Raw genomic sequence first — 26,776 nt, forward strand, 5'->3', positions numbered from 1 at the left:
TATACTTCTACAGCTGATGTAGTCATCGTATTTGGCGACGCCTTACCGCCGCTAATCAACTACGCCAGACGACTACTGTGACGAGGTCGTCAATACTTTCGATCAAGCGAATATATCTGTATGTGTCGTACAAAGGTAGTTCGTATAATGTGGGCCTTATTGCGCGCTCCTACTCGCGTTTCGTGTGGTAGCTACAACTTTCACTTTTGCATCTATTATATAGCGTGTCGAACGTAAAATAGATTACCAACGTAGACGTCCATGCGGCGTATTTACGCTTGCAGATTTTGCCGGTAGGGACACTCGGTACTGCCAATACGTCGTTGTCTGTGCTGTTAGCATCGTGGCGATCGATGGTGGTAACTATGTTTTGGAGATTTCTCCACCGAAATCTCGTTTCCAATCACAAACAAGTAACGATATTTCGTCATAGCGGCGACCCTGGCGGTTTTGTCCGAAGCAGCATCCGCTATTCCCAAAGATACGTAGAGATGCTAGCGCCAGTGAGTCTGCTACTTGTCCGCCAGCGGTCCGTTTGATTGTCTTGTGTGCCGGTCCAGCGACTTAATGTCTAGTTGTCGTGACAGCTATGCACGAGTAAACCCTTCTTTTTTTGCTTACAAGTGAGTTTGTATCGTTATAATTTGTCGTTCAATTACCCGCGCGTGAAAAAAGCGCCTAAGCTGTATTGGGACATTAACTTTGTTCACTTCCTCGGTCCTTCATGGCGACAGCGGCTCTAAAAGCAGGTTTTTATTAGCTGGAGAATAAGACGACGCATCGATTTGCAAGCAGATCCGCACAGGTTGTCTGTTATGGTGTGCACGTCCTGGCCAACTTTGATAACGTCGCTTCTTCGTTCGCCTGCCCAGCCGTTCGTGTCATCAACAACCACAAAAAAATAGTCACAGGAACGATGACAGATTGGTGATACATGTTGTTTAAATAGAATTACGTATGCGTAAGTATATTTGAAAGTCGCCATAGAAAGGTAAGAGATAAGCGATGTTCATACGACGACCAAAAAGTCGCCATGCTGTGTGTTAAATTAGCGACAATATCTATAGGCTTTTGTGGACTTGACACAAACAATAGCAAATCAACTGATCGGACATACCCGCAATACTGCTTTCACTGTTATAACTTACCGTTGAAAAGTAATTAACCAGTCATTTTTGCTCATCATGTTAAGAAGGACAGACACGCTTGTTCTTTCGAATATGGTCGGATCGGATCCGACCGGACCGAACACCAATCACCAAAATATCGAAATCTGCTAATTATCTATACGTTAATTATTTGCCCTCGCTTGCTCCTGAGAAAATTAAATGACAAAGATTGTTTCACCGCAGCCACGCGCATAGTAGTTGTAGTGCATTCATCAATTTGGCCTTCGTTGCTTTTTCTCCATGCTCCCCCATAGCTGTTACGTCCCCCATTTTCCATTTTGCCAGCCATTTTGCGTTCGTCGTTCTCATCGGAAAGCTGACAGACCCTGTAATCTTCACTACGTGTCCATCAGCTCGTCGACTGCATGTTACCGTCACTCTTCAAGCATCGTCGCTTCTTTTCAGCCGTCTTCATCGCTCGCTATTACCACCTCAGCATCCACGTATGCTGTCACTGCGATGAGGGGTTTCGAGATTGTCTAACCACAAGGGAAATTTTAGACGAGATGAAACGAGAAGACAATGACAAACGAAACATTTATCTCAGTGAGGAGTAGAAGAAGCATGCATCGGAGAAAACTAAGTCGAGAAACACTAAGTGAAGATTCGAAGATCTGAAGATCTTTTCCAAGCGACGTATTGTGGCTGCTAAGGCTACGCTTTATACCGGCCGGCTGATCGTTGTTGTACCTGCCTAGCTTCTGCGTGGTTCACCACTGTCGATAATTCCTTCCGTTTGTGTTTGTCTGTCCGCGTCGTCCGTCTATTCAGTAGTTCACCACGGCGCCCGGTATGCTTGTGGTTTTTGCCTTGTCGCCCTTGTCAGCGTTGGCAACGGCGCCGGTACTGTGAAAAAAGATAGAGAAAAGGGAAACAGAGCTTCTACGCTTTCCATGTTATGCAGCTCGACAGTGGCATTCATCGACGACTATAGCTTAAATTGCCTGTTAACTGGTGCATAGTCGAGAGCGGCATGGTGCCACTGACCAATTGATCCGTAGATCGATGCCTACCAATACTATGAGCAGAATTAGCACAAAAGCGTCGTTGCCACTGCTGTCGGCAGCAGTTCACCTCACCCAGCCATTCATCCCTTGACACCTCTGCTGTTGCCGCCGCCGTCGTCGTCGTCGTCGTCCACGTTGCCTCTTATCACTATCAATGGCAACGTTGGCCATCGGCTCACTTGTTCACAAGAATGCTACCCATGCATGTCTGTCTCTGAGTTTGCTGTTGGTTCCTCAATCCGCCATTATGGAACCAATATACTTGATACGCCTCGCACATGCACCGACCTGTCTGGTGCCAATAGCGGGCTGCTCCACAACGCCACCGTCTACAGCGGCATCGGCGGTAGGCGCTAGTGACGCTGCTCGTGGCCGCTGCATGGCTTACCGCGCAAGTAAACAGATGTCAACTAAAGTAGCGCAGCAAACGGCAGTCAGAGTTGGTGGAAGTTTATCGAAACAAAGAGAAGGTACAGACAGAAGCTGAACAGCAGACAATCGATTCGACGTTCCTGTTGGCCGCAAAATCGTAACGACGCGCGCGAGAGGCCGATAGGGATCGACCAATCAAGCTGGTAGCAAAAGAGACACCTAAACATACGCACGCTAATATCTTGTATTGCTTGCGTACTGGCCCTGTATATTGATTGACAACTTTGTACGGCCCGACCGAACAAACATTTTATGATAGCAAGAAAAGTTTTTGCATTTCGCCGTGGATAACTCTGACACAAAGTCGATATCAACACAACCAGACGTAAGTAGGTAGCCGAGCTATCGAAAGCCATCAGATCGTAGATGGCTCCGAGACAGACGGCGATATAATCGCTTTGCTAAGGATTCGGTCTCCTGTGGATCGAGGCTGAATGAGGCGTGTGAACAGTTAACGGAAACGTGTGTGTTTTCAGCGAAAAATAACGAGCGTGCTGTCAAGTTTGAAAATTGCAAAAACTTGCTGAGATTTGTAAATTATTCAGAGATGAGCCATTATTCTAGTTGGATATGGCAAGTATGAGTGCCAAAAACGTCGTCGCTACCACATTTGTCTTTTCTAGTGCCAGTATCGTGTTTGCTAATCGTCTGAAGAGCACAACGAACCCGCATAATGAAAAAGAAACATTTGACAGTGTATTCATCTACGCGATTGAACAGCCATGATACACAGTCCAGCAAGGTTAAAATCTGCAAATCATACAGAAACGCCACAGTCAGCGTGAGGTTAAATCACAATACGTTTAGCATTGATAACCCTTTTTCCTAATGAAACGATGTATCAATTGATTGTAAAATACTGAAAGCGAACGTGTGTCTCCAGAAAGTCTCGATATGTAACCCACCTCAAGCCGAGTACATCAATCCTGGCTGTCACCATTTTTAGGCTTCGAAAGTTAAATCGACTCCGGCTGTAAAAGCGTTTACAGTAAGTATCTCATCCGCAGTTCATTAGCTCTACTGAAAATCGCCCTCTACGAAACTTATTTCTTATGCATCAGGGTCACGAAACAACGAAATGGTGCGTGAAAGCATGTGGTCCTATATATATTAGATATGGGCCCTTAGGTCCGTGATTATAAGGTTTCAGACGAACAATTAGGGATTCAGGTATCTAGAGCGGAAAAGCTTGAGCTTATATTATAGAATTATACATTTTAATTATATCTAATTATAATTTCTGCTGCTGCCCCCGCCTTTGAACCGAATAGTTTAAACCATTTTAACGAAGACGCATTTGGAGCTGTTTTACCTGTAGGACGTGTTTAACACACCCACCAAATGCGCTCATTATTAAGCCAATGCGGGATTGCTTTTTATACATTAACAGCACTTTAGACATGCCAGAACCATTCTACACCCGGAAAATGTCTTGTCAGGATATCAATGTTTATATATAGCTATACCTAATATGCGGCATATGTGTGTTGCATTGTATAACAAATTAATTAAATTAACACTTGGTCAATATCGAGCGCCAGTAAACTGTACCATCCAATTGACGATATGTGTCCTGACAAGCAAAGGTTGTCATCGTATGCTGAAGACCGTTGATTACGCCAGTGACACGTCATATTAGTAAGTGCGATACCGCGTTGCGTCTGTGAAGATTCGCGGTTTGTATGTTTGTCCATGATGAGTGAATTGTATAAGGCAAGCTCGGGGATTGCCGCTGATTCTGCTAGGCAGATGTCCAAGAAAACGGTAGGTCTTCTTAGCTTACTAGATCCTCTCTTTCCGTCCGTCTGTCTGTCTGTCTTTCTGTAGGTAGGAGATTGGAGCAAAAAAAGGTTCGCTGCCGAACAGATAGAACGGGGCTGAAGCTGGACAACTGAGGGACAATGAAGTAAGTTCTTCAAAAGGATGGAGGACTTTGACTGCTTCCGGTGCTACTTTTGCCCATTGGCCTGTCCGGTATTGCGAAGTCTGTGAAGTCCTTCTATGCTTTACATGGCATTTGCCGATGGCAAAAAATGGGCCGGATTCGACAACTCCAGGGACTATTGTTGAAGCCGGTAGAAATATTCTTATGTTCTACACGAAATATGCGCCTCGTATGCGTTGCCAAAGCATGCTCACCTACAGACCTATTGGCTCAATGCAGTGTCTGCACCAACGTCGCCAGTGTACCGTATTTGCTTGTTTTGCCAAATTAATTCGTAGGCTACGCCTGCCGAATCGGATATTTCTTCGGAAAAACATAGCACCACTAATGCCACCCACGCATTTGAGCTTGGCAAAACTGCCGTTAACATTCTCTGGAAGATCGAGGTCTTCTACTTGGCCGTCACTTGGGCGGATCACTGCTGCACTTATGCACTATATACTACTAAAAACTTTGTATTAGTAACGATCGTTTGATATGGTGTTAAGATATGTAAAGGTACAGGCCATTGCCTGACGAACGTCCAGGCCATTAACCTGCTCAGTTTTGTAGCGCACGCTGTTTCGGCCTTTCCAACCGCATCGACTGACTATCATGACTATTCAATTATGTGCTTAACACGACTACTTCGCCGATACACAAACGCAGTAATAGTTGGCGTTTTCTTTATCTTGATTATGAGATATGACATAGAAAGTCGATATTTAGTTACTAGCTGCCACCGTTACAAAAGCGGTGCTTGTTTTCGTTAAATTTGTATAGTTAGTTGAATTTGAAAGCTCACGTGACATTATGCGGAACGTGGGAAAAATTGTGTTTGATTATACAGGTTTTGAACAGACGGCGGTACAATATCACGCTGCTTGCCTCAGCACCATGGCAGTAATACAAATTCTGGTGACACTATATCACAATACAATGATAAGCTATATTAGATTTTGAACGAATATCTGTTTAATAAAAAAACAGCGCATAGTATATATATATATATATATATATATATAGGTCGTGCGCTAGCGTATACATAGATACACAAGCATCGTCACCATACAGAACCACAAAGCGACCTAAGTACGTCTCCGCCAGATATGAATCCCAACTGTAATCAACAGTTTCCGCCCAGCTAAAGCTAACTATCCTAACAAGCTGCACAAACATTTCCCTTCAACAAAATTATGAAACCAGGATTGCGCCACCTTCTCCTAAGACTTGCAACGACAAATTTAGTAGCAGCAGAAATGTTAGTATCGGCCGCTGCTCATGATCAGACAGTTTTTCTAGTTCATAACTTCCTCTTCCATCTGATTCACAGTTTCCTATAGGTGCTCCACGGTGGACTCACAGCTTTTCAGGATTCTTTGTCATTTGCGACTAGGCACACGTATATATATATGCCCCTACGTACAATTGGCATCGTGAGGCATCTGGTTAGCGGCGGTGGTAGTGGATTATCTTGGCAGTTGTAACCGTAAATCGTAACAGTGAGGTGATCCAACGTGGAATGAAGGCGTGTGTGTAAATGACTCCGTATATTAGTGCTATGTTTTTTGTCATTGCTTTCCGCCTCTAGTGCCTTAGAAGAACGATGACTAAGATGCATAGTTAGCTAGTGCAGTAACCTGTTAATCGCCACAACTCTAGAACGAAAGAAAACACATGGCGTTTTTCATGGTATCATTTATTCGATGTTTTCTCGCATTTTTCACTGCTACTACTTGGTGCCACTGGAATCAATGTTAGTGTTTCTGCCCAATCGGATTTCTTAAATCTATTGATCCTTTACGACTATCTCGGAACAACCTTTGGGCCATTTATTTTTCAAACGTATCGCATAAAATAAACACTGACTTGCTATTATATTCGTGTTTTGGTACCCTGTTCGCTTACGCTGGCAGTTCAGTCATTCTTTGTGCAATAATGCAATATTTATAGGTGCAAATAATGTCCAATAGGTATGTCGCTAGGTTTCCCTGTACAAACAAATCGAAGACGCCGCGGTGACATTGGTTCAACGAGACCAATGCAGTTGTCTGTGAGTCAATGTTGACCTGCGCAGACAGACGCCTCAGCCATACCCTACTATCTTACAGCGTAGCAGCTGCTATTGCTATCATAATTAATTGCTCTTCTGAATATTGTCGCCGTTGTCATCACTGTGATTCTAGCATACCTGATCTTCGTCGGTCTGCAAAATCGGTCCTCTCTAACAGCTAATACGAGGTACAACCGCCAATAGACATCAACAGGCAACGAACGTCATCGACGTTCCAGAAGAACGAAAACGATGACGAAAGAAAAAGAAAGATAGCACAGAGAAATCACCGACCCAGAACGTGGTGGTCGTCTGAGTCGTGCTGGCGATAACTTACTGGCCTGTCTCGGTTGGATCAGTCCTTTGCCAAGATGCAGCTCCTTTAGCCGCTTTTACGTCAGCTCTATCTTGTCTGAATGAGCGCAAAACACGTTTCGACATTCGGAGCTTGGTTTCATCTCGTCGGACGCTTTGCGACTAGCTAGATGCATTGGCTAGCATAACGAGACACCAATGGAGAATGGTTTAAAGAAAGAACAGTAGAGAATAAAGAGAAGGAAAAATATTAATTTACAAAAATTATCTGAGATAATGAACAATATAGTAGCAGATCGTACAAAAAGAAAGCGAATTAGAAAGCAAGTAATAGGGACTTGTTTGCAATACCAGTAATTAACTAGAACATCGTCAATAATTCTATAGCATGTTATTGCGGTAATGACTTTTCTTCGAAGCAGTATAGCTTAGCCTGCACATACCTATATATATATACGCAGTAACCTGGCAATAATTGTACATAGAACTGTAATACACAGAAATTATGAAGCATATGTGTAACGTTTACTCACACAGAACACTGCCATCGATCAGTCGCTTTGGTAGCCTATTTCAGTTGATCCATAATCCAGTGCATGACATCTGACAAGCCACAGTCAAAATATTTACATTCCGGCATTAGTCTACTCTGTTTTGCAGAATTCCAGTAATTCATCTACACTGATTTATCACAGTAGGATTTAGAGTGACACCTCTTTAGGCACGACACCAGACAGGTCAACAGCCAGCTGTTCGTTCCGTCTTCGCGAACATATACAGCACTCGGCATGATGCGCTTGACCGCTGTCAAGGAACAAGGCTGCCAGGGTCCTGCACAAACGCTATTGAACTCCTTGCGAATGGTGATGCGCAAGAGAGTCGCGCAACATACAAACGAGTGCTCCTCTTTCTCTCTACCTAGTGCTGAGTTAGATCCGTTTTTTACATGATTTTTTCTTCCTGAGCAAGCTACTACTAGCACCATCGGCACGAAGGGCGGCACAAAAGTCTTCGACGTGCTGCGAGTTACCTTTCTCTCCCTGAGCCCTCCAACAGAAGGTGGAAGTGGTTTGTACGTACGTACGTACGCACTCACACCAAATACTCTACCCACATATGAATTCCTGTGTCGACCCTATACTGGTAGAAAATATGCGGGAACTTTTTACAGCGGCATCTATCTACTGTATGCGTGGCACTCCTTCCATAATCGTACAGTAGGACAAAAAAACGTATGAGCGAGAACTAAATAGCGTCAGAGAGTGAAAGGGGAAACAAAGAAAAAATCTGAGGGGCGAACATGCACATGCATGGATGCATAGCCTTCATACCCTTTCTTTGCCTTCCATCCTGCTGATAAGGACTAGTCAAAAGTCTCGCATGAAGCAGGAGCTGTGACAGGACAGCATACTAGCAGGACCTACTGCCTTCCTTTGTGGCGCTATAAAACACTTTTCTTTCCTTAGATTTGCATGCTAGCTGAAAGCTTAGGTGAAAGTGAACGGTGTGCTTCAGCTTGGTTTTGTATCATCTCTTCGCCCCTTCCGTTGACTGTCCTTGCTTGCTGAAGGGTCCTCTAGTTACTACATTGTAAAGTTGCTAAAGCGGCCGTACCTAGCTCTCAGGTTTATCGTTCGTTGCACCTACTACCTAAGGGGTGGCGTAGATCTATGGCAAACACTTTGTGAAAAAAACCAGAATGGGTATAGCAGGATCGAACTGATCCAAACCGTACTACCCCGCCTTTTTTTGCTCAAGGAGACAGCCATAACCCCAAGCGGCAAGACTAAGCTTCCTCCGATTTCTTCTTCCCGAATTGGGCTAGTTTTTCACATGTGTTCGATATGTTCGAACTGCATAAATACAACCATTCATGGATCGTATAATCGATTTGAAAATTGGACTCATTTCTTTTATAAAACTGGGCGCTGGCCCTCTCATTAATCTTGCTATCGGTCAGCTTGTTGGTTCTGCTAGTAAAAACAACAAAAAGCGTCAATTGAAGGTATGGGGATAGGTCAAAGTAATATATAAGAGTACCACTATTCATTGGCCGCGCGTGTTATACGGACGTGTTGACCAGCTGGAATCTCTCTTCGTTGATAGTTTCCTTTCATAGATAAAGCGGGCTACATTATCTGGTTATATGTATATATACTGTCACTGTTAGCGTTATTGTGCGTTTCTATTCCGCTTTCACTCTATTATTCCGTTCATAATACCTTTTCTATTGCCACCATCGGTAAACAATGTGGAGTGGATCAGTGTGCGCGTACGCGTACCGTAGCATGGGAACGTAATCCGCTCTTAAGGTTGATATTTTCTACCATTGACTACTGCTGACAAGACATTTAAAAGTATTTCTATCAGTTATTTGACATCTTCACCATTTATTTTTCTTTTTCTCCCGATGAGTTATGGAGGGACATTAAGAAGCCAGATGCAAGGAGCGCATGTATAGAGATGCTGCACTAACTTGTCGCGTGCCGTATGTTTGTATGGGAAGTCTATGTATATTTTGCGTGGGTTCCGAGTGTCGAGTGTTGTTTGGAGCTCTGGTAGTGATTATAGTGCCAGCCTTCCTTTGTGCTTGTCGTCGTCGTGTCCGGCCTGTCTGAGGAGCTGTTATTGTTCAAAGGCTCTCAACGGTGTGTATTTCTAGACAGTAGCAGCGGGTCCCTTTTCCGTTGGCGAATTTCCGTCCATCAGTCGAAGTGCAAACACTAGACCCTATAGGCATCCTTTCGCCAGCGCCACCGGCTCCACGAAGTCTGGGCTTCCGAACGACAAGTCCCTTGTGGTCTTCCTTTGTCGCTACTGGCTAGGCTCCTGTCCTGAACTAGACCTCGGCTTTGCCGCTTTCGCTGCTTATGCTACAGTCGCCTTAAAAGTCCACCGACCGAATAGAGGACGCCACGCCGGTTCGCCTACTTTGTCGATAGCCACCCAGCCCATGTCTGTTGGAGGCAGCAAAAGGCGGCGGTAACAGCAGTAGCCGAGAAACTCTTTGATTGAAAAGGATCCAAAAATACCCCCACCAATTCTAGAAGCAGCAGCTGTGGTAGTAGTAGTAACCCGACATGGTGCATCGGGGGGGACTACACCGCCCTCTTTCATCTGATTTCTCGAACTTCCCCATCCGAACCCCATCGACTCTTAGACAAACGTCAGGACCAACACTAATGCCACCGCTCGCTGCATGTGTACATCGATGGAGCCGCCGATATCTTTTCTTAGCATTATCGGGAAGGGGTGGGGTGGGGTGGGACAGCTAGTATTCGCTTCTCTATTTCTTTCTCTCTCCCTTCCTCCTTTGAAATAGTCTTTTGCAATATTAAGCCAATATTGGTGGCATGTCCTTTGGCACTTTCAACATCGAACGATGCCGGTATGTGATTGCGCGTGGGTCGAGCAAGCGCGAGGAAAAGTCCCTCGCTCAACATCCTTCTCCCGCAAGCCTGTAAAAGTGCGACAACTTCATGATGGGCAGGAGGACGAGCCCGAGCGAGTCAAACCGTTCTCTACTGTCCTTCTTGGGAAAAAACTAGCGGCACCTCGTAAACCTGCTGCTAGTGCCATAATACCTACTACGTCGTGTAACTACGGCCCCACTCGTTTCAACACAGGCTGGTCGGTCACACATTTCAAACTCTCCCATTTATAACCGACTTTATTTCGTTACGCTTTGCTGTGTGTGACTGTCTGTCTGTTTGTCTGTGTGTATGTTTCAGTGCACACGCGTTATCCTTAGAATGGCGACCGACTGCCGTCACTTTTGGCCTATTAATAACAACACTCAGAAACCCTCGCGGTCCTTGCAGCACTTCTATCATTGCGGCGCCAATACGAAATGGTTTAGTGTGTTGTGGGAAGGGATCGGGAAAGCTTCCACTGCATTGGGTGTTAGCGATACCGCCGTTCTAATATTAACGGCAGTCAGCCATTGGGAGGAAAGTTTGCCATTGACGCTTGGTGTTACCGCTTGCTGCCAGAACTACCGTGGTCATGGTGATGCTACTGCTGCAATTGCGTGTTTGGGGGTAGTGAGTGCTTAGGATTTGGTGGTCCGGCGAAGATGCGAAGTAACGGCAAAAAATAGGCCTTACTGTAAGACTTCCACACTAACTCACGCTCTTGCTCTCTTTTACTTCACGTCTCGTCCTAGCACAGAGTGCCGCAAGTGAGAGCGGTAGCGATTGCGATCTCTAAAAACACTTAATGGAAGCCGAGACCAGCTGAGCAGGCTAACGTGGCCAAGCGTTAGTGCTGCACCCGTTTCTGAAACTGCTGCTGCACCAGCCCATTGATGTCGGCCTGATGTCTCGACACGGTTATCGTCTGGTCGGTTCACTTCAGTAGACGTAACGGCGGCGGTCACCTTCACACAAACATAGGTACACCGCACTGGGGGTCGGGTTGGCTTCTATCACGGTTGATCGTGGTAGGCAGAGCGGCTTCCTTAGCGAATAGTGACAACTGCTGCCGTTGGGATAAGGCTACTCTTTACTATAGTCCCCATTTTCGATTTGATAGGTCTAAAGGAAGCAGCCAGTAAAAAGCGGACGCTGGACGTGTAACGCACACCTTTTTTTCATGGCCTTTTCTCCAGGTGGAATCAGAAGGCGAACAGAACACTGAGTGGGTAGTGGTCAATGCAAGAATCCAACCTGAAGAACAGAACAGAAGAGCTTAGTTTCTTGGATCCGAGTTAGCCACTCGTTGTTCCACGTTTTTCCTTTTTCGCTAAATGAAATAGTAAACAACATCTGACCCTTTCAATGAGTTGGCCTGTCACAGCCTAACGGCATCCCTTATGCTTCTACTGGCAGTACCGATCCACTAATATCGTCACAAATACAATTTTATTCTGTGACTTCTCACTCTCACCTAATTATTGTATTTATATCTTATATTAAACTGAAGACGGAACGCGTAGAGCACGGTAAAGTGGTTCAGGGAACTATATTCGCACAATTTTTAGGTTTCTACTAGAAACACCTCGAGCAGCAACCACAGCTCGGTACTGTAGCACAAATTATTTTTGTAGATGAATTTTTGTCATCACTTCGGGGGCGTGTATAGTATATACTTCATCGAAACCGCTAAAATAGACAAACCCCTAACTCATTCGATGTCGCCGTGCAGCCTACAAATTATTCGAATCAGTAATCGGTTGGACCTAGTTCGAAACACGCCATCAGCCATCCCGAACAGATGTTTATGAGATCAACCGAAACGTTCACCACTGTCTCAGAACTCTTATTTTTTTGCCCAGACTTCGAGTGGTTAGGAACTGGTAACTTCGATAGCAACGTGACTCCTTCCGTGAATCGCTGTCAAATACTCTGTGACAGATCTCAGTCTTGCAACTTGCTTATTCATTGAGAATCCATCGTCGTGTTCACTGGAATAGACACTTGGAGTTTTACGTCAGTGCCACTACCGTTAAACATTCGGACGCCGCTGCCCCTTTTCAAGACGATACAAAATGTGCCTACGTGTGAATTTGGCCTTAGACCACCTTACGCCTCTTTAGGCTTAATAGACAGATACGCTATCACTGCAGCATCACGAAGTTCCGCATCTACAAGTCTTTCCGCAAGCCGCTTAGAACGATTTGTCCTCCTCTCGCTGACAACAGTTGCAGTGACAAGGCACGAGTGTCGACGCAAATACGACTTATTTGCTCGACATCCTGCCCGTATGTGGCAATCGCAACGGAAACACGTGGTGTATTATTTCAATGCAGGGTAAACTTACTTTTTTACTTCATTTATATCGCGTGCCAACAGAAAAAATTTTCCTTCTAGCAAATATTGACCAGTAAAGATCTCAACGCACGCTCCTGACCGCAGTGCTTCTTTTTGACTCAATGTAGTTAACGGGACGAGCTAGCATATACTACACAATGTATTGAAGATAGTTTTATTATAGATGCGCATACGTTGTCGAACTGCCTGGTCATTGCAGCGGTTGTTTCCATTTCGATAAACGACAAAGCGAGCCCACTACTAGAGCTGATGAAGTAGAGTTCGGTGATTACCGTGATTGCGGCAGCTTGGAAAGATGGCTTCGGCCACGTGCGCCTTTCCCGCGCCTGAGTTTAATCCGCGCACCCTTGCGGCATCCGCGACTTCGTCCAACCGCTATGACGCATTCGAACAGTTACTGACCTACACAGTAGGCGGAAGCAAATAGGGCCATCACAAGCATTAGCTTCTCTGCCTGTCATTCAGGAAACTGAGACGATCGTAGCAACGTTCTTCAAGTGAACATGAACTAAAGCAGTAGACAAGCCTGACTCGGTCAACTTGTGATCCGGGCAAAGTAGTCATAAAAAATATAGAAGGGCAAACAGGGAAAAGGACAAAAGAAGGATTCGGCAGGGAGGCCACTGCAACTCCTTCTGATGCTCTTGATGCTGAAGAAGCACAATTTAGAAAAAAGCAGCCTGAGAAAAACGCCAGGAGGCAGAACACAGTAAGCAACAAACTGATGGATGAAAAATGAATGAATTACATTGTCAAATTATAAGACGAAGACTAGGATTCCAACGTCAGCAATGGCCAAAGTGAAGCAAGCCCCGCGACCATAGGCGACCGCTTCCATAAAAATCGAATTGTCTTTTACCAATGCTCTCTGCATTCGCCCTAGCTATGTTATTTACGTCTGTGTGGCTGCAGCGTATCTTTGCTCGACAGGGGCAGGCGGTCAGGGTTCAGGGGCTTTGTCGTCTCCGTCGGCCCTCAGCATTACGGGAAAAGCAGCAGCAGCAGCAGCATCAGCAGCAAACCGTAGCAGCTTAGTAGTAGCACCAACAACAAAGCGCCAAACGTCTGAACGGTGTCTCTCGCCAAGCCGAGAGCCTTTCTAACCTACGTATCTGAACGCTCTTCACTTTTGCTGCTCTTACCATTGCTCCCGCTGCTGCTGGGGAAACGTTCAGCAGACGAATGAATCAAAGAAATGCTTTGCCTTCTTCCCAGTCACCCTAAACTTTGTCTTACCCATTTCCTCGGAGCGTCCTTTTCCTGAGAAAAATAATGCGACCCTGTTCGCCTGCCTCTATCGATCGTTCGCCCGTTCATTTTGACGACCACCGACCAAATAGAACGGTGTCGGTCACTGGAGGAGGGACATCGGTACGATAGGAGGGTTAGAATTGGAAGGAGACAAGGGTTGGATTGCTGGTCTCCTCCTACCACAACTGCTACAACTGAAGGGCGGAAAAGCCGCTAACGTTGCACTAGGGAAGTGGGCCAGCTAGCGGCCAATCCGCGCGGCCGGAAAACCAGCGAACGAGAGACCGAAAGGACGACATAGATATGCGAAATGGACCGAGTAGTGGAACACGTATACAGTAGAGGACGACGCCGACAGAACGAAGAAGGAAAGTGGGAGAAAAGGAAGAAAGAATACGACGGCGGCATCTCTCATGGACAAAAACTGCCGTAATGCATACGTAATGTATACGCGAAGTATGAATACTCGTGCTTAAAGTGGAAGTGGAACTAACTGAAATGAACAGAGAAAAACACGAAGCGTAAATAAAAAAAAGCCGGAAACATGCGGTACGGAATATAATCGGTTGGGGAGTAAATGCGGATGGCGCATCTGGTACCAGATCAGGCGGCCTTATAGTAATGACCATAAAGCAATGCTCCGTTCGACAACACATCTTTATTCTAGACAGTCGTAGAAAAGGAACAATTACATGCATACAGTCGTTAAATGATTTCGTGTTTCTGTACTGCTGTACCTTTTATAGCTAGAAGAATTGTAGAAAACGCCAAGCCGTATTCGTAAGTGGCAAAGCTAGAGAGAGTTAGTCTGTCTATTCCATAAAAGCAAAGCAGAACTTGAGACGCATTCGAAGACGCGCGTTACGATCTTTGTTTATGACCCTAGCATTTGACTTGGATTTTGTTATATATTATAAACATATTTGCCTATAACGACTTTGAGCGAATGTAAACCCATAGCCGAGCACCTGCATGGAACAGAAAATTTTTGGTTTGTTGAGTAGTGCAGCACTGGGGAACGAAAACTTACTAAAAGGTCGGACATACGCAGATGGTCGGTCAATCGCAAACACCGTCTGCGTCTTCGAATGAGCTGCAAACATGCATCTTCAGATCCAACAGGGTAAATACGGCTTACCTATGGTTCATCCATATGGGATAAATCCATTTCTCTTTAAAGTTTTGCACTGCATGGTCTGAGCGTTACATATGTTCGGTTCCCCAGAGATGAAACTTCGAATATGGAAAGATGTAGGACATCTGATTCCGCTAGTATAGCCATCGAACGAGTGTTTCAACATAATTCGATTGGAATTTTAACGGCTAAAATCAGCCTATGGAAACTGCTATCGTGTGTGTGTGTGTGTGTGGGTGTGTTAGGCCAGAAGCACTGCTCTCAGCTTATTTGAGCAACATCGAAGATAAAGGTCATCATAAATGACGTCCTAGAAGGTCATCGACAGGCAAAGGCCTGCTAATCAGATAAACGCGGAGGACGTTTTTTAAACTATGCGTTATTAATAGTTTCTAGGACATGTAGCTCAATTTCTCACGAGTTTCGAAAAAGGCAGCGAGGGAATAATAGCGGTAGAACATAACAACAAGCTAGACACATATACATGAATATAGACAATCTATAGCAGAGTATTTGCGGGTAATTTTATATGAAAACGATCAGGTCACGATGAAAAACTCAAGATTGTTCCATCGTGCGAATCAATTTTACCAAGATAGCTAAAAGACAGCTGTTGCCATCACGTGGATGTTAAAACCTAATATGCACAATGTATTTCATGCGCAAAATTCTGTTAGGACATCCACTACTATTCAAGCCTGAGCGTTACTTTACTTCTGTATGTATGTTACATATGAGAAGAACGAAGACCATTAAATTTACCTGATATCCTGTTTTCATGAGAAAAAAATAAAAACAACAGGCCTTTCCAATGGGAATGAAGTACATAATATTACTGAATTCCCGCGACGAGATCGTCTCGGAATAAGTATCGCGTCTAGAATATATATATGTTAGTATTATGTATCATATGCTAGTCTTAATGAATAGTGTGCATTCAAACAAACCTTTGCGCTCAGTATTCTAGGCTATCTTGCATTTAAACTTGCTTTTGATTAACCATTTTTTAATGAGCAACAACTTATATGAGAACTACCGTATTTTCTGTACAAAAATGGGTATAGTCGCACAAATTTCATATTAATCTATATTACTAAACCTAACGTTTCTCTCTCTACTTCGATCTCGTTCTGCCGTTCGTTTTGCCCAGTTACCTTTCATCGAATCGTCAGCGATAAGCGAAATGTTTTAACAGCTAGAACTTCCGGTCGTCGTTTTTCCACGATTCTGGAAAAGAAGCTGCTCGTAATTCTATCTGCGCAATATTAGTTTTTTATTGACACTGCTTGTTCGGTAAATAACACGTTACCTATGATTTATCATTAGTGCGTCGGATCCTACAAAAGGCACGGCATCAACCTGCATTAATTGCCATTCCTATATTGCATCCACACACAATCGCCTATATCGCCTTACTTACGTTCTGTAGACGTGTAATATTTACGCATACGACGAGGGAAATGTCCATGCGTTGCCCCACTTAGTCTTCCCTTTATTCATAATGTATTTTTCCTCTGTATACATCTATGCGCCTCGATATACAGACGAAAACCACGCCCTGCACCACTCGTTCCGTCAGTTACTGACAGCCGAAGCCCCTCGTTCCTGTAAGTGACAGCTCTGCAGCCGCGCTAAACATTTCTACTTTGCACCCAGGCGATAGTGGTTTTGCCTTGTCCCGCCTGTTTACACACGTCACTTGTTTGGACTAATCCCATTGAAACTACATACTAGTACGAGGACAACTATGAAGCGACCGACAAGAAAAGTCCGTGGTCGTTTCCCTGCCCTTATTGGTGTTTCTTCTGTTGTGTTGTTATTGCCGATTATTGTTTTTGTTGTTGTTGTTATTTTTGTCCTATACAGTCAAGTCCTATCCGAGGCCATTTTGAAGGATTTCCGCCGGCGTGTCGCCAAAATAATAATGATTATGAACGATGTATGATGTCTCATACGATTCTTTCCTCTAAAGTGTATCATGTTCTCGTAATAAACGTGCATCAAGACTACATCGGCCAGTAAAAAGTTAGCGGTTTATGGCACGCCCATGTTTTGACGTCAAACGAACTATCGATGATTACTGCACGTTCACAACCTATGTCACAGCATATAGCATGTTGCCATTACTAGCCTCTGCCGCTGTATCTGAACTGCTAGTTCGACAGGTTTTCTATGTGAGCCACTAACAGCTCCGTCATGACGGGCGCTTCAGGCAAACGTGCTACACACTCCAGATCGTGATCTCAGTATGGAGTGCGGTGAGACAGCCAGATAGATAGCAATTGGCAATTGGATTCAGGTTTCGGGTGATTGTCTGATTAACTGGAAGAGCGGATTCGACTGGCTCAGTGGCAGCATCAAAGAAACGCAGGGAAGCCGAAAAAGGTGTGACCTTCATCCGCTCGAAACACCTTCAAATTGCCGTTATATCTGCTGCGAGATTCGTGGACGGTTTCCGTCTGCATCGCCCGCGAAGGCGAACCTAACGATTTTGTCTAGCTCCGTCCGTGTGTATTAGACTGGCGCTAAGATCGATATCACAAAGACAGAACCCGTTTTTGACCAAGAACAACAACCCGTACAAGTGCATATATATATACGTTCGAGGCATTTGTCTGTGATAATGGCGGCATTCTATATCGACTGGCCAGCCACCAGTCGACCGTTGAGCGACTGGTGGACATTTCGTAATCAATAGGTGAAATCGAGAACGACGTGTAAAGTGGCTTGATGCAATACAGTGGAAGAGAATTAGTATTCGAACTCGTATCCGTTTAAGGCGTCTAACTTTAAGGTGTGAAACGAAGAGGTTTTATTTAAGACGGATACAGTCTTGGTTGAAGTGAATCTATTTTCAGTGGATACTCTGGTAGCTTCGTTGATACTCAAAAAGTCCTCGTAGCAACGAACTCGTATGTGTTCTCTCCACTAGCGAAACCTCAGCGTCGTATTCGTTTGAAAGTGTTATTACCGCTGGTAGCAGTATATATTATATTCGTTGTTAGTTTTACCAAGTTAGACGTGGTCCTCGGATCGTTAACCCTACTGTGTTTTGTCTATTGCAGACGTCATGGAAGCGGAAACGGTGTTTGTGCTGGCGATCTTTTCTGTATTCTTCGTGGTGGGAGCCTCTCTGTTTTACTATGCGTGCTGTGTTACAGACAACGAAGAAGCAGTCAACAAGCTGAGGGAATCCCTTAAAAGGAAACGGTCTCGAAGTTCCATCAAAGTAAGGAAAGACTTGAGATATTTGGACGGGCCACAATATTCTTGTACCTAAATCCCTAGGTGCACGTTGGCTTATCTGGCAATGCGCACAATCAATCTCGCCCAACAGATTGTTTTATTACGGAAGGATGACGTCAACTATTGCTGATAATGCTAATGATCGTATGAGTCAGGACCGATCTTACTTACCATGCTTGCTCTTTTTAATGATCACCATTAGTTTAACAGCCAAAGGTGTCTAAGCAAAAATGACGCTCGTGTTTGAATAAGACAAATTCACTTTTCTCTTTCGATGCAAAATTCATGAAAGAAAATTGTATCTATCGAAGGATCGTGATCAATTGATATTGAAGATCTATATATTGTTGCCTTCCACACCACGTGTGTGCAGAAGATCGTTCTATTATAGTTTATAAATTTGCGTGTGCGCAGGTGGCCACTACGACAAGCTCACAGTTTCCTCACTCGAGTGCAATTACTTCAGGCCCTACTTTACGTGAAATGCAATCTGTTGGCATTCAGGTAGTCCCACCAACACCTGAAGTATTTCAGCCACCTCCGGAGTTTAGTGAAGGTAAGCAAGTCTTTCTCCGGACGTATAATAAGTATATGGATCTAAAATTTGTCTAAATAGATGGAGTATCTTAGCAATAATTGGCTAGACAATTGATATGGGAACTCGTAGCGGAAACGATCCGGTTATAGAAATAACCGTACGACTATAACGCAACCACTGGTCATGACAAACTAACTGCCTGTCTGTTACTGGACTAGCAAGGCCATAAAACAGAAAAACGTCAACCATTTTGCGCCTAGTTGCTCTTCACGGCCTGGATGACAAGCAAACATGTGACAATATGCCTAAACAGATATTTACGTAATAACCGTATATTGAGAGATAATCTTAGTGCTTTGCAAGTCAGCCTCGTTCACGGTGTTGAGACGTTCGTGTATGATTTTCTACGGTGATGGTAAAGCAATTTCAAATTTCGAGACAAAGATTCCGCGCCACTGTCCTAACTATGTCGTCAAACCATAAAATTTATCATTTTAACTGTAAATTATATGCTGAATAGGGTAGCGCCATGATGACGTTTCACGTTAGTCAGAGGCGACTCCGTATGGTATAGCTTACTAGTAAGCTACCACGCACTAGTATGCTTGAGCTCCGCTTTTAAGCAATTGCTCCTAAAGCGTTTGACTGACGTCAGCCAAACGCAGTCATAGACGCTGCGTTGGTACAGAATCGATTAACGAAACAGGAGAACAGCATTCAGCTCATTTCAGCTTACAAATACAGTGTGACTAAGCCCGTAGCACGGCCATCATCCGACAAAGAGATCTCTCAATATGACCGTCAGACTTAGAACTCGAAAATAGGCAAACGCCTGTATAGTAGACAGGAAGGCTTGGATTACATAAAGCGAAACGTTCCCGACAATAGGAGAAAACACAAGGAGAAACCATAGTAACTTATATTAAACACTGTATTCCTCTATTTACGTTACCGTTTTACGCAAAGTAACGTACGTTACCGTTTTACGCACTTCGTCAAAATGTATGCTTGAACCCTCTGCTCGAATTGGTGCTCGCTATCGTAAAGTGTTCACCGTGAGGGAATGATTGATGTCAACTATATATGCACAATAGAAATATAACTTTGACATCGTGTAATAGCTACTATACATATTAAACTTTGAACAGAAAAGGAAAAGTGTTAAGTACCTTTCACGAAATGACAGAGATATTTTTATGGCTTCATTAAGATAATTAAAGCAAGCTATGTAAACACTAGGCAACGCTTAATCTAATAGAACTGTAGTGCGTGCATTCTAACATAACGTTTTCAATGGCTGAGTAGCCAAACGCGTGTATTCGAACCAAGATGTGCTTATATGTTAGAGGCAAAAAGATCGCCTCGTAGTACTATCTACTACTTATTGACGTTCTCCTCAAATGACAACCGCTCTATCTCATCCTGAACGGGATACTTCCTGGTTAGTAAGTCGCTCCGACTACAGCCTGATAGATCCTTGAATCTGAGCCTTCCGAACGGGATACTTTGGCTTATTTAAATGAAACTGTGTAATAGTTTACTTGTATCTAATAAGAAGATGCCAATAATACCAAGAAGACTCACTTACTTGACAATCTTTAACCATCTGCTGCGAATGACTCAGGAAGACGAAACGGTCTCGATAGACTCTATCTAGCCCAAAGTTTCTGCTTTCTCAAGGAGCAACCATTCACGGCCCAGCTCAGGTTTCTAGTTGTTCTACGGCTCAACCTAATCCTGCTTTCTAAAGTGATTACAGAAAGTGTATCTCTACACACACAGCGTATATACACACACAGGTACACAGGTATAGGTACACAGCGATAATAGCAACAGCAGCAACAAAAAGAATATCAAAAAAATAATGTTTTTCCCATTATACCAAGAGCGAACTACAACTGTGTCTACGTATCTGTTAGAAGAACCGCAATGGCAAAGATACAGTACTTAACTCATTAGAGCAAATGGTCTAATGAAGCTTGGCCAGCTGGCAGAAGCGGTACTGCAGCGCTCTGCCTGAAGCAGACCTCTGTACCAGCGTAAAACGGGCCAAAAAAGACAGGCCGAAAGGTGACGGAAACCGCCGTAAACCTTGGCAAGGTTCCACTTGATACTGCTAATAGCATAGGCATTAAAACGAAGACAAGTCAATACTGACTGGAAATCTTCGAGGTCGAGAAAATTAAATACATATAAAAACGGTGCGAGATTACTACAGCTCTGTAGCCGCCAGGCTCTTGCCAGTGGCGATAAGCTGCTATAGCTTTCGTACGTAGCCATAGAGAGCACAGTTTCTAGATAACATCGAAGCAAAAGTTCTGCTAAAAACAATGTGAAATTGTAGACCCCTAGACCAGATTAGAAAAACAGGTCAAGCCCATAACGACAACAGAAGCCTTTTTTTTTTATCTCTGACTTGCCTTAAAATGCTCCTTTTTCTCTTCAGGGATTTCAGTGGCTGACGCCGGCCTCGGTACGTCACGCCATAAGTATATCCCGTAGTCTATAGCAGCAATCTGCAAAATTTACACACAACGCCTATTACGCAGTAATTAGATAATTCAAATAATAACCATCATAAACTGAAGAGAGCAAATCGATTATGTAGGAAAGCAGATACGAGAGAACAAAATGAACTGTGGAGATACGCCATAAACTTCATTCTAACCGTTATCATCATCATCACCGTCATATAAAACGATAAAGCCAGATAAACTAATAATAATCTAATTATGCTAAATCAAACTATAAACTAAAAAACTTCCCCCTCCCTGTCTTGCGTTTCAGGGCAGATCCTCACTATCCCTGTGCACAAGGTATTTGTCTCGTAAGCAAGAAGCGTAGCGAATGTTCTATAGAGCCTATAGACTGAGGGCAAAACAAAGCGTAGAATGAAGTAGGCATATTGTAGATATCATAGATTAACTTACAACTAGGGCTGATATTATACATTGTTCATGAATTTCGAGATGTATGTAGGCTCACATATCAAGCAATACCTGACATTAGCGGCAGTATGATTATATCGATTAGGACTGAACTTGGTATGATCTTTTATGTTTCTACAGGTATTTTGTTGTTATTTACGTATGTTTGTACGATATTTCCGGCCAGAATAGAATATTACATAACTCACATAATTAACACACGTTGATCTTATATACGTGCAAAAATTGCATCCAAATATCTGTTCTTATTTAGATGTGGCTTTGACCAAATGATTTGAAAACATCCCAATATATTGGTATCATATAGAAATTAATCCGTTGTTATCAACTACTAGAAGCGTGCATGTGCAATTGTCGGTGATCGTACATGTTCAGTGGTTTATATGAAGGACATTACGGTTATAATCATACCTTTCTTGAAGATTAGGGTCGACGATATTATGACTATTGATTGGCGATGCATATATGTGTGTATATATATAGTTGCACCCCCAATCAATTCCAGTATGTTCCATTACACCGTACTGTTCTGTTCACCTATAAGGTATACCTTGTGCGCGTGTACGATTGTATACTGTGTTTCTTTGTTGACTATCCATTTCAGGGAGTTCATCGAGTATAACTCCTAACCGTACTCCGACCCCGGAGCCGCAGGAACATCGTAACTCCATCGATTGTTCAAACCACTCGAACGTGCTTTCTGTCCTGCTGCAAGAGTATCTCAATAGCATGGCCAAAGCCAAGGAAAATGGCTATTCGGCCACCAGCAGCGTTTCGGGCGTGTCCCTGACCGACTCGCCCAGGGTCGTCCATCTCTAAAGATGGCTGGCGAGTTGATCAGCACCGTAGGACCACTCCTCGGCCATAAAACAGAAGAGAGCCGTATTGGTTGGTTGATCTCCGAAATTAAACAGAAAGAGTAACCATCCACGGTAAAAACGTCCCTATTTTTGCTTTTGGTCTGTATCGTGTTTAGGGTTAATCGTTAATTATGTAATTAAGAAGAAGGGTTCAAGTCAAGATGCGATGGTTGTCGACGAACTGTTGGCAAACGAGTTGCTCATACCTATATTGGGCGCTGACATCGTCGTGTACGAGACAGCGTAATTGATCGTAATTTCAATATTGTAAATGGAAATATTGTAATATTTAGTAATTTAGGTTATTGTCCTAACTATGTTGTTTATCTAGGCCTTCACAAACAAAATGCATACTGTTGTGTAACAGGATTACTTTGGCTAACATTACTGTCTATTTTTTTTAAATTGTTACAATCGTCAATTTAATTCATAACAGCCGACGCGTGTCAGATAGATGAAAGCGGATCAGATATTTACACCTAATTGATATGTGTAAACGAAACAACGAGAAGATAGAAACGTTGCAAGGGGACCATGCTATAAAGTCCTATATACAGAGACATCTTATGTAACCCTCTTCGCGAGCAGACTGAAAGCGAAAGACAGCCAAATGTTTTGCATTTATTTTTCTGTTTTGTTGTGTTGTGATACTGGCCGTGCCAACGGAGACAGCATACAACCGAACCAGTGTTTTACGGCTTTGGATTCGTTCGTTAACTAAGCTATCATCATTATTAGTCCTCGCTCACCGTAAGTCACGCATCAGGCTTGCCCAATTTCCCTATATTATATCCCACCCCCTATCAACAATTTGCACTAGTTGAAACGTCTCTATATACGTTCATTAAATCAGTAAGAAATATAAAATCCCTTTTACGTAATCCTAGAAAAGAACAATCGAGAGTTGCCTGGGGCCGTTCGCTAAACGTCATTAAAGCAGTAAAATTTTGTCCTTTCGATCGAAAAGAGAAGTCGTTGAAAGAATATTTCGACCGTTTTCTGAAGTCATCAATGACTCACCAATCGCGCTAGACAAAGCCGACAGAGCACCAATAGAATGCGATCCAGATATATGATGTCACGAACACGTTCCAGTCTCAGATAACTTTTCATTGTTCTGTATGCCGCATTTTGGGGCTTCCTGTTGGGTTATTTCTTTCATTTTTGATATCTCATCATTACGCATTGTACAAATGCATTTTGTAGGCCAAGCATGATTATCTCTCTAAGTATCAATAGCACATATCCGAGTACCTAGTACGAGATAAGCTAATCCGTATCTCTACGCCTAAATCAGGTCGAACCAGCTGTTTTAACATGGACCACGTTACACAATGATACATATGCCCCCATGTATATATCTAGTGTATAAGCATAACGGTAGAAAATCCAGCTATAATGTCGGAAGTTTTCACCGTACAATACGACTGAGCCAGAAGACAATGATTCGAAGGTACATAGAAACACATGAAGATGATATCAGCAGTTGTAATATTTATGTTATTCTTAGTGGAAAATAAAAACAAGAACAGAATAACTGTACTGTATGATGAAGAGTTGAGTAAATTTGTTTCAATATGACCATTGTTATGACGCTATCATGATAATTATTATAGTCATTAAAGGTAGACATTTCTGTTCTGTGAGCAATATCGAACGTATTGGATACGATCCATGTGGCTAGAAAGACCATCAAACCAATCGGTGTAAAAAACAATGGGATTATTTAAATAAAAAATTTGATGATGTGTTAAACCTAAACATGGATCTGAAGAACCGATGCCAAAGGCCACTGTAGGACAATGTCTTCACAATACGGTCTGATATGTTATATTTATTTAGCTATTACACAAGTTACAGTAGTATACACTTAACTTGAAACAGCGGTCTACTACTTAGGCGACTCATACCATTGTTGTACTCGTGGCCCCTGTAGCTCCAAAAAGAACATCATTAGTGTGCAATCGTCGGCAACACACTTTGCGAGGCATCAATGGGTTTACTTTTGCAAGTGTTTTATGGGGTGTCAAAGATAAGTAAGTTTGTCATAGTAATTCATCGATACCCATATAATTTTAGACTACGCTTTATCTAGTTAATATCCTAAGTGCATGGCGATTAGTTACCAAATCTCAAGAGGCAAATATGAATCTGAACAGAAACACAATGTTTTTTTGGATTTCGCGCAAAGGAACCCAAGCTAGTCACATCGGTGTTGGCCATATATAACGAGAATCGTCAATGCTACATCAGTGATGAGTATAATACAAAACAAAGCACAAATACTGATCGTCTAAATGGTTAAAGTGTTAGTGGACTAGTTCCTCGTCTCTTTTGTTTTCTAGACCTATATACGACACAGTATAACATTGCGTAATCCATAATGGATAGATGATTAGAGAGTATCGTTATTTATAATCTACACACACTCTCAAAGGCTCCGTTATACGGTCTCCGGTGGACACAAACCAAGGTAGCACCATTGAACAACTATTCACGGCTATATTTGTGATCTTCGCGAGAAAAAGCCCATACGCTAGGGGCACGCTTTAAAGAGAAATTTATTCCCCGCCGGACGAAGGTGTTCCAAGTCGCCTTCCGCGGCCAAGCGAAATAAACTCTTATAGCTTTAGGCGAATAGCATTCATCGACTCCTCTTCTTAGTCCAGCCTTATGACAACCCAATGAGCTGCAATAGTTTTATTCATAGGCACCCCACTCTGTTATAAAAGCCCCCAACTATGTCTAGCCTTTGGACATTTGTCAAACGTTATTCAATTGGTGAGGCCTAAGATAAGTTTTGATTAGACTAATGCCTCCATATGTCAATCCTGCGCAAACACCACCCATATTATCTTCATGACTATGTTGCAGGAAATGCTCGCAATGGTCGGCTAACGAGAAAAAGGAACCCACTTCTTTACGTCTAGCGATAGCAGAAATTACAGCGCTAGGCAAAGAAACGGTTGGTTCCAAGCATAATTCAGCTGTTCGGATCAGCTGTTAGACTATCCACAAACAGAATAGACAGTGTGCATGTTCGGTCGTCTCCTTGCCACCGACTACTTTGTCAGTCACTGTGTGCAAGTCACTGGTGTCCGGTCATCGTCTGTTGCTTCGACTGCGTTCACCTGAACAGGACTTAAAACCTGGTGCATGTCTACACGTGTTTCTCCATGCCGTCCCTAGCTTTTTCATAGCCACCAACCCTAAATTTCTCGTTTTATCGTCTACATAGGAATCGTCACTTGATGGAGCGCTCTTCTGTGACCGTCATTGGCATTGGCTTAAACACCCGGCCTCTGCGTCCGCTGTGCACCCTTCTACCAACGCCAGCTGGTGATGTCCCCTGGGAGCCAAAGAGACACCCCACTTGCTATGAACAATACTATCATGTGCTCAACGTCCCTAGTCATGCCTTTGTCCGTGCCAGAAAGAAATAACTCCTAAAGCAGGATTCAACCCAAAGCATGCCTAATATATAACGATGACTTGAGTAGCACGAACGGCAACTCTTAAGGTGCTTTCAAATAAATCTCTTTCGCTTTGATACTCAAGGAATGCCTGTCGTGTCCTTCAAACAGCTACTACTGCCCCGCGTTCCCTATGCCCGCTTTCACTGTACACCTTTCGTACGGTACGTCCCTTAGGACGCTGGAGGCACGATGTTTAACAGAGAAACAGGCCCTTAACTGCTAGGAGGAAAACAAACAGTTTGCATAGGAAAGACAGAAACCTCCGGGATAATAGTAAGGCGCCAAACTGTGGTGAGCTAGAAAAACTGTGAAAAGTGCATAGTTGTATAGCAAATGCGTAATTGAACCACGAAATTCGGAGTAAACGATGTACAAAAGGCCGCCGCCTCGGCTGTTGCTTGGTTCAAGCTCCTTCTTTTACCTTGTCCTAGTCGATGAGGCGATCCCCAAGTAATAGACGTGGGCGGTCAGTCCATTCAGACCTACTTAGTCTTTTCTTCTGGTTCTTGTTCAGCCCTAATGGAGAGAAAGCCAAAAGCTCGATGCGCGATTTGCAACACGGTAGTTCTGCCCTGTCGACGTCATGAGTTTACATACATTTATAATTTAAATTAGCGAACAGGTCGGATGAATTTTGTACATAAGCTTCAG

At 43.5% G+C, this 26,776-nt stretch overlaps 1 protein-coding gene and 1 long non-coding RNA gene across 2 annotated transcripts in view; one reads left to right on the top strand and one right to left on the bottom strand.

The window, feature by feature from the left end:
• LOC111250640 (uncharacterized) overlaps positions 1–24,203 on the top strand; it is a 69,948-nt gene extending 45,745 nt beyond the window's left edge. Inside the window, exons 3-6 of the mRNA XM_086991635.1 lie at positions 18,123–18,286; positions 18,718–18,859; positions 21,634–21,657; positions 22,394–24,203. Of these exons, the coding sequence (XP_086847761.1) occupies positions 18,128–18,286; positions 18,718–18,859; positions 21,634–21,657; positions 22,394–22,608 (540 nt within the window). The 5' untranslated portion in view covers positions 18,123–18,127 and the 3' untranslated portion in view covers positions 22,609–24,203. The remainder of the gene's footprint in view (positions 1–18,122; positions 18,287–18,717; positions 18,860–21,633; positions 21,658–22,393) is intronic.
• On the bottom strand, positions 6,216–17,700 carry LOC147755496 (uncharacterized). The gene is made up of 2 exons (XR_015329409.1): positions 16,212–17,700; positions 6,216–11,567 (listed from the first exon to the last, which is right to left on the bottom strand). It is a non-coding gene; the product is annotated as an uncharacterized LOC147755496 (long non-coding RNA).
• Positions 24,204–26,776: the final 2,573 nt, after the last annotated feature.

Source organism: Varroa destructor, unplaced genomic scaffold (genome assembly GCF_002443255.2).
Source record: "Varroa destructor unplaced genomic scaffold, Vdes_3.0 BEIS01000005.1, whole genome shotgun sequence".
NCBI classification, from domain to species: Eukaryota; Metazoa; Arthropoda; class Arachnida; order Mesostigmata; family Varroidae; genus Varroa; species Varroa destructor.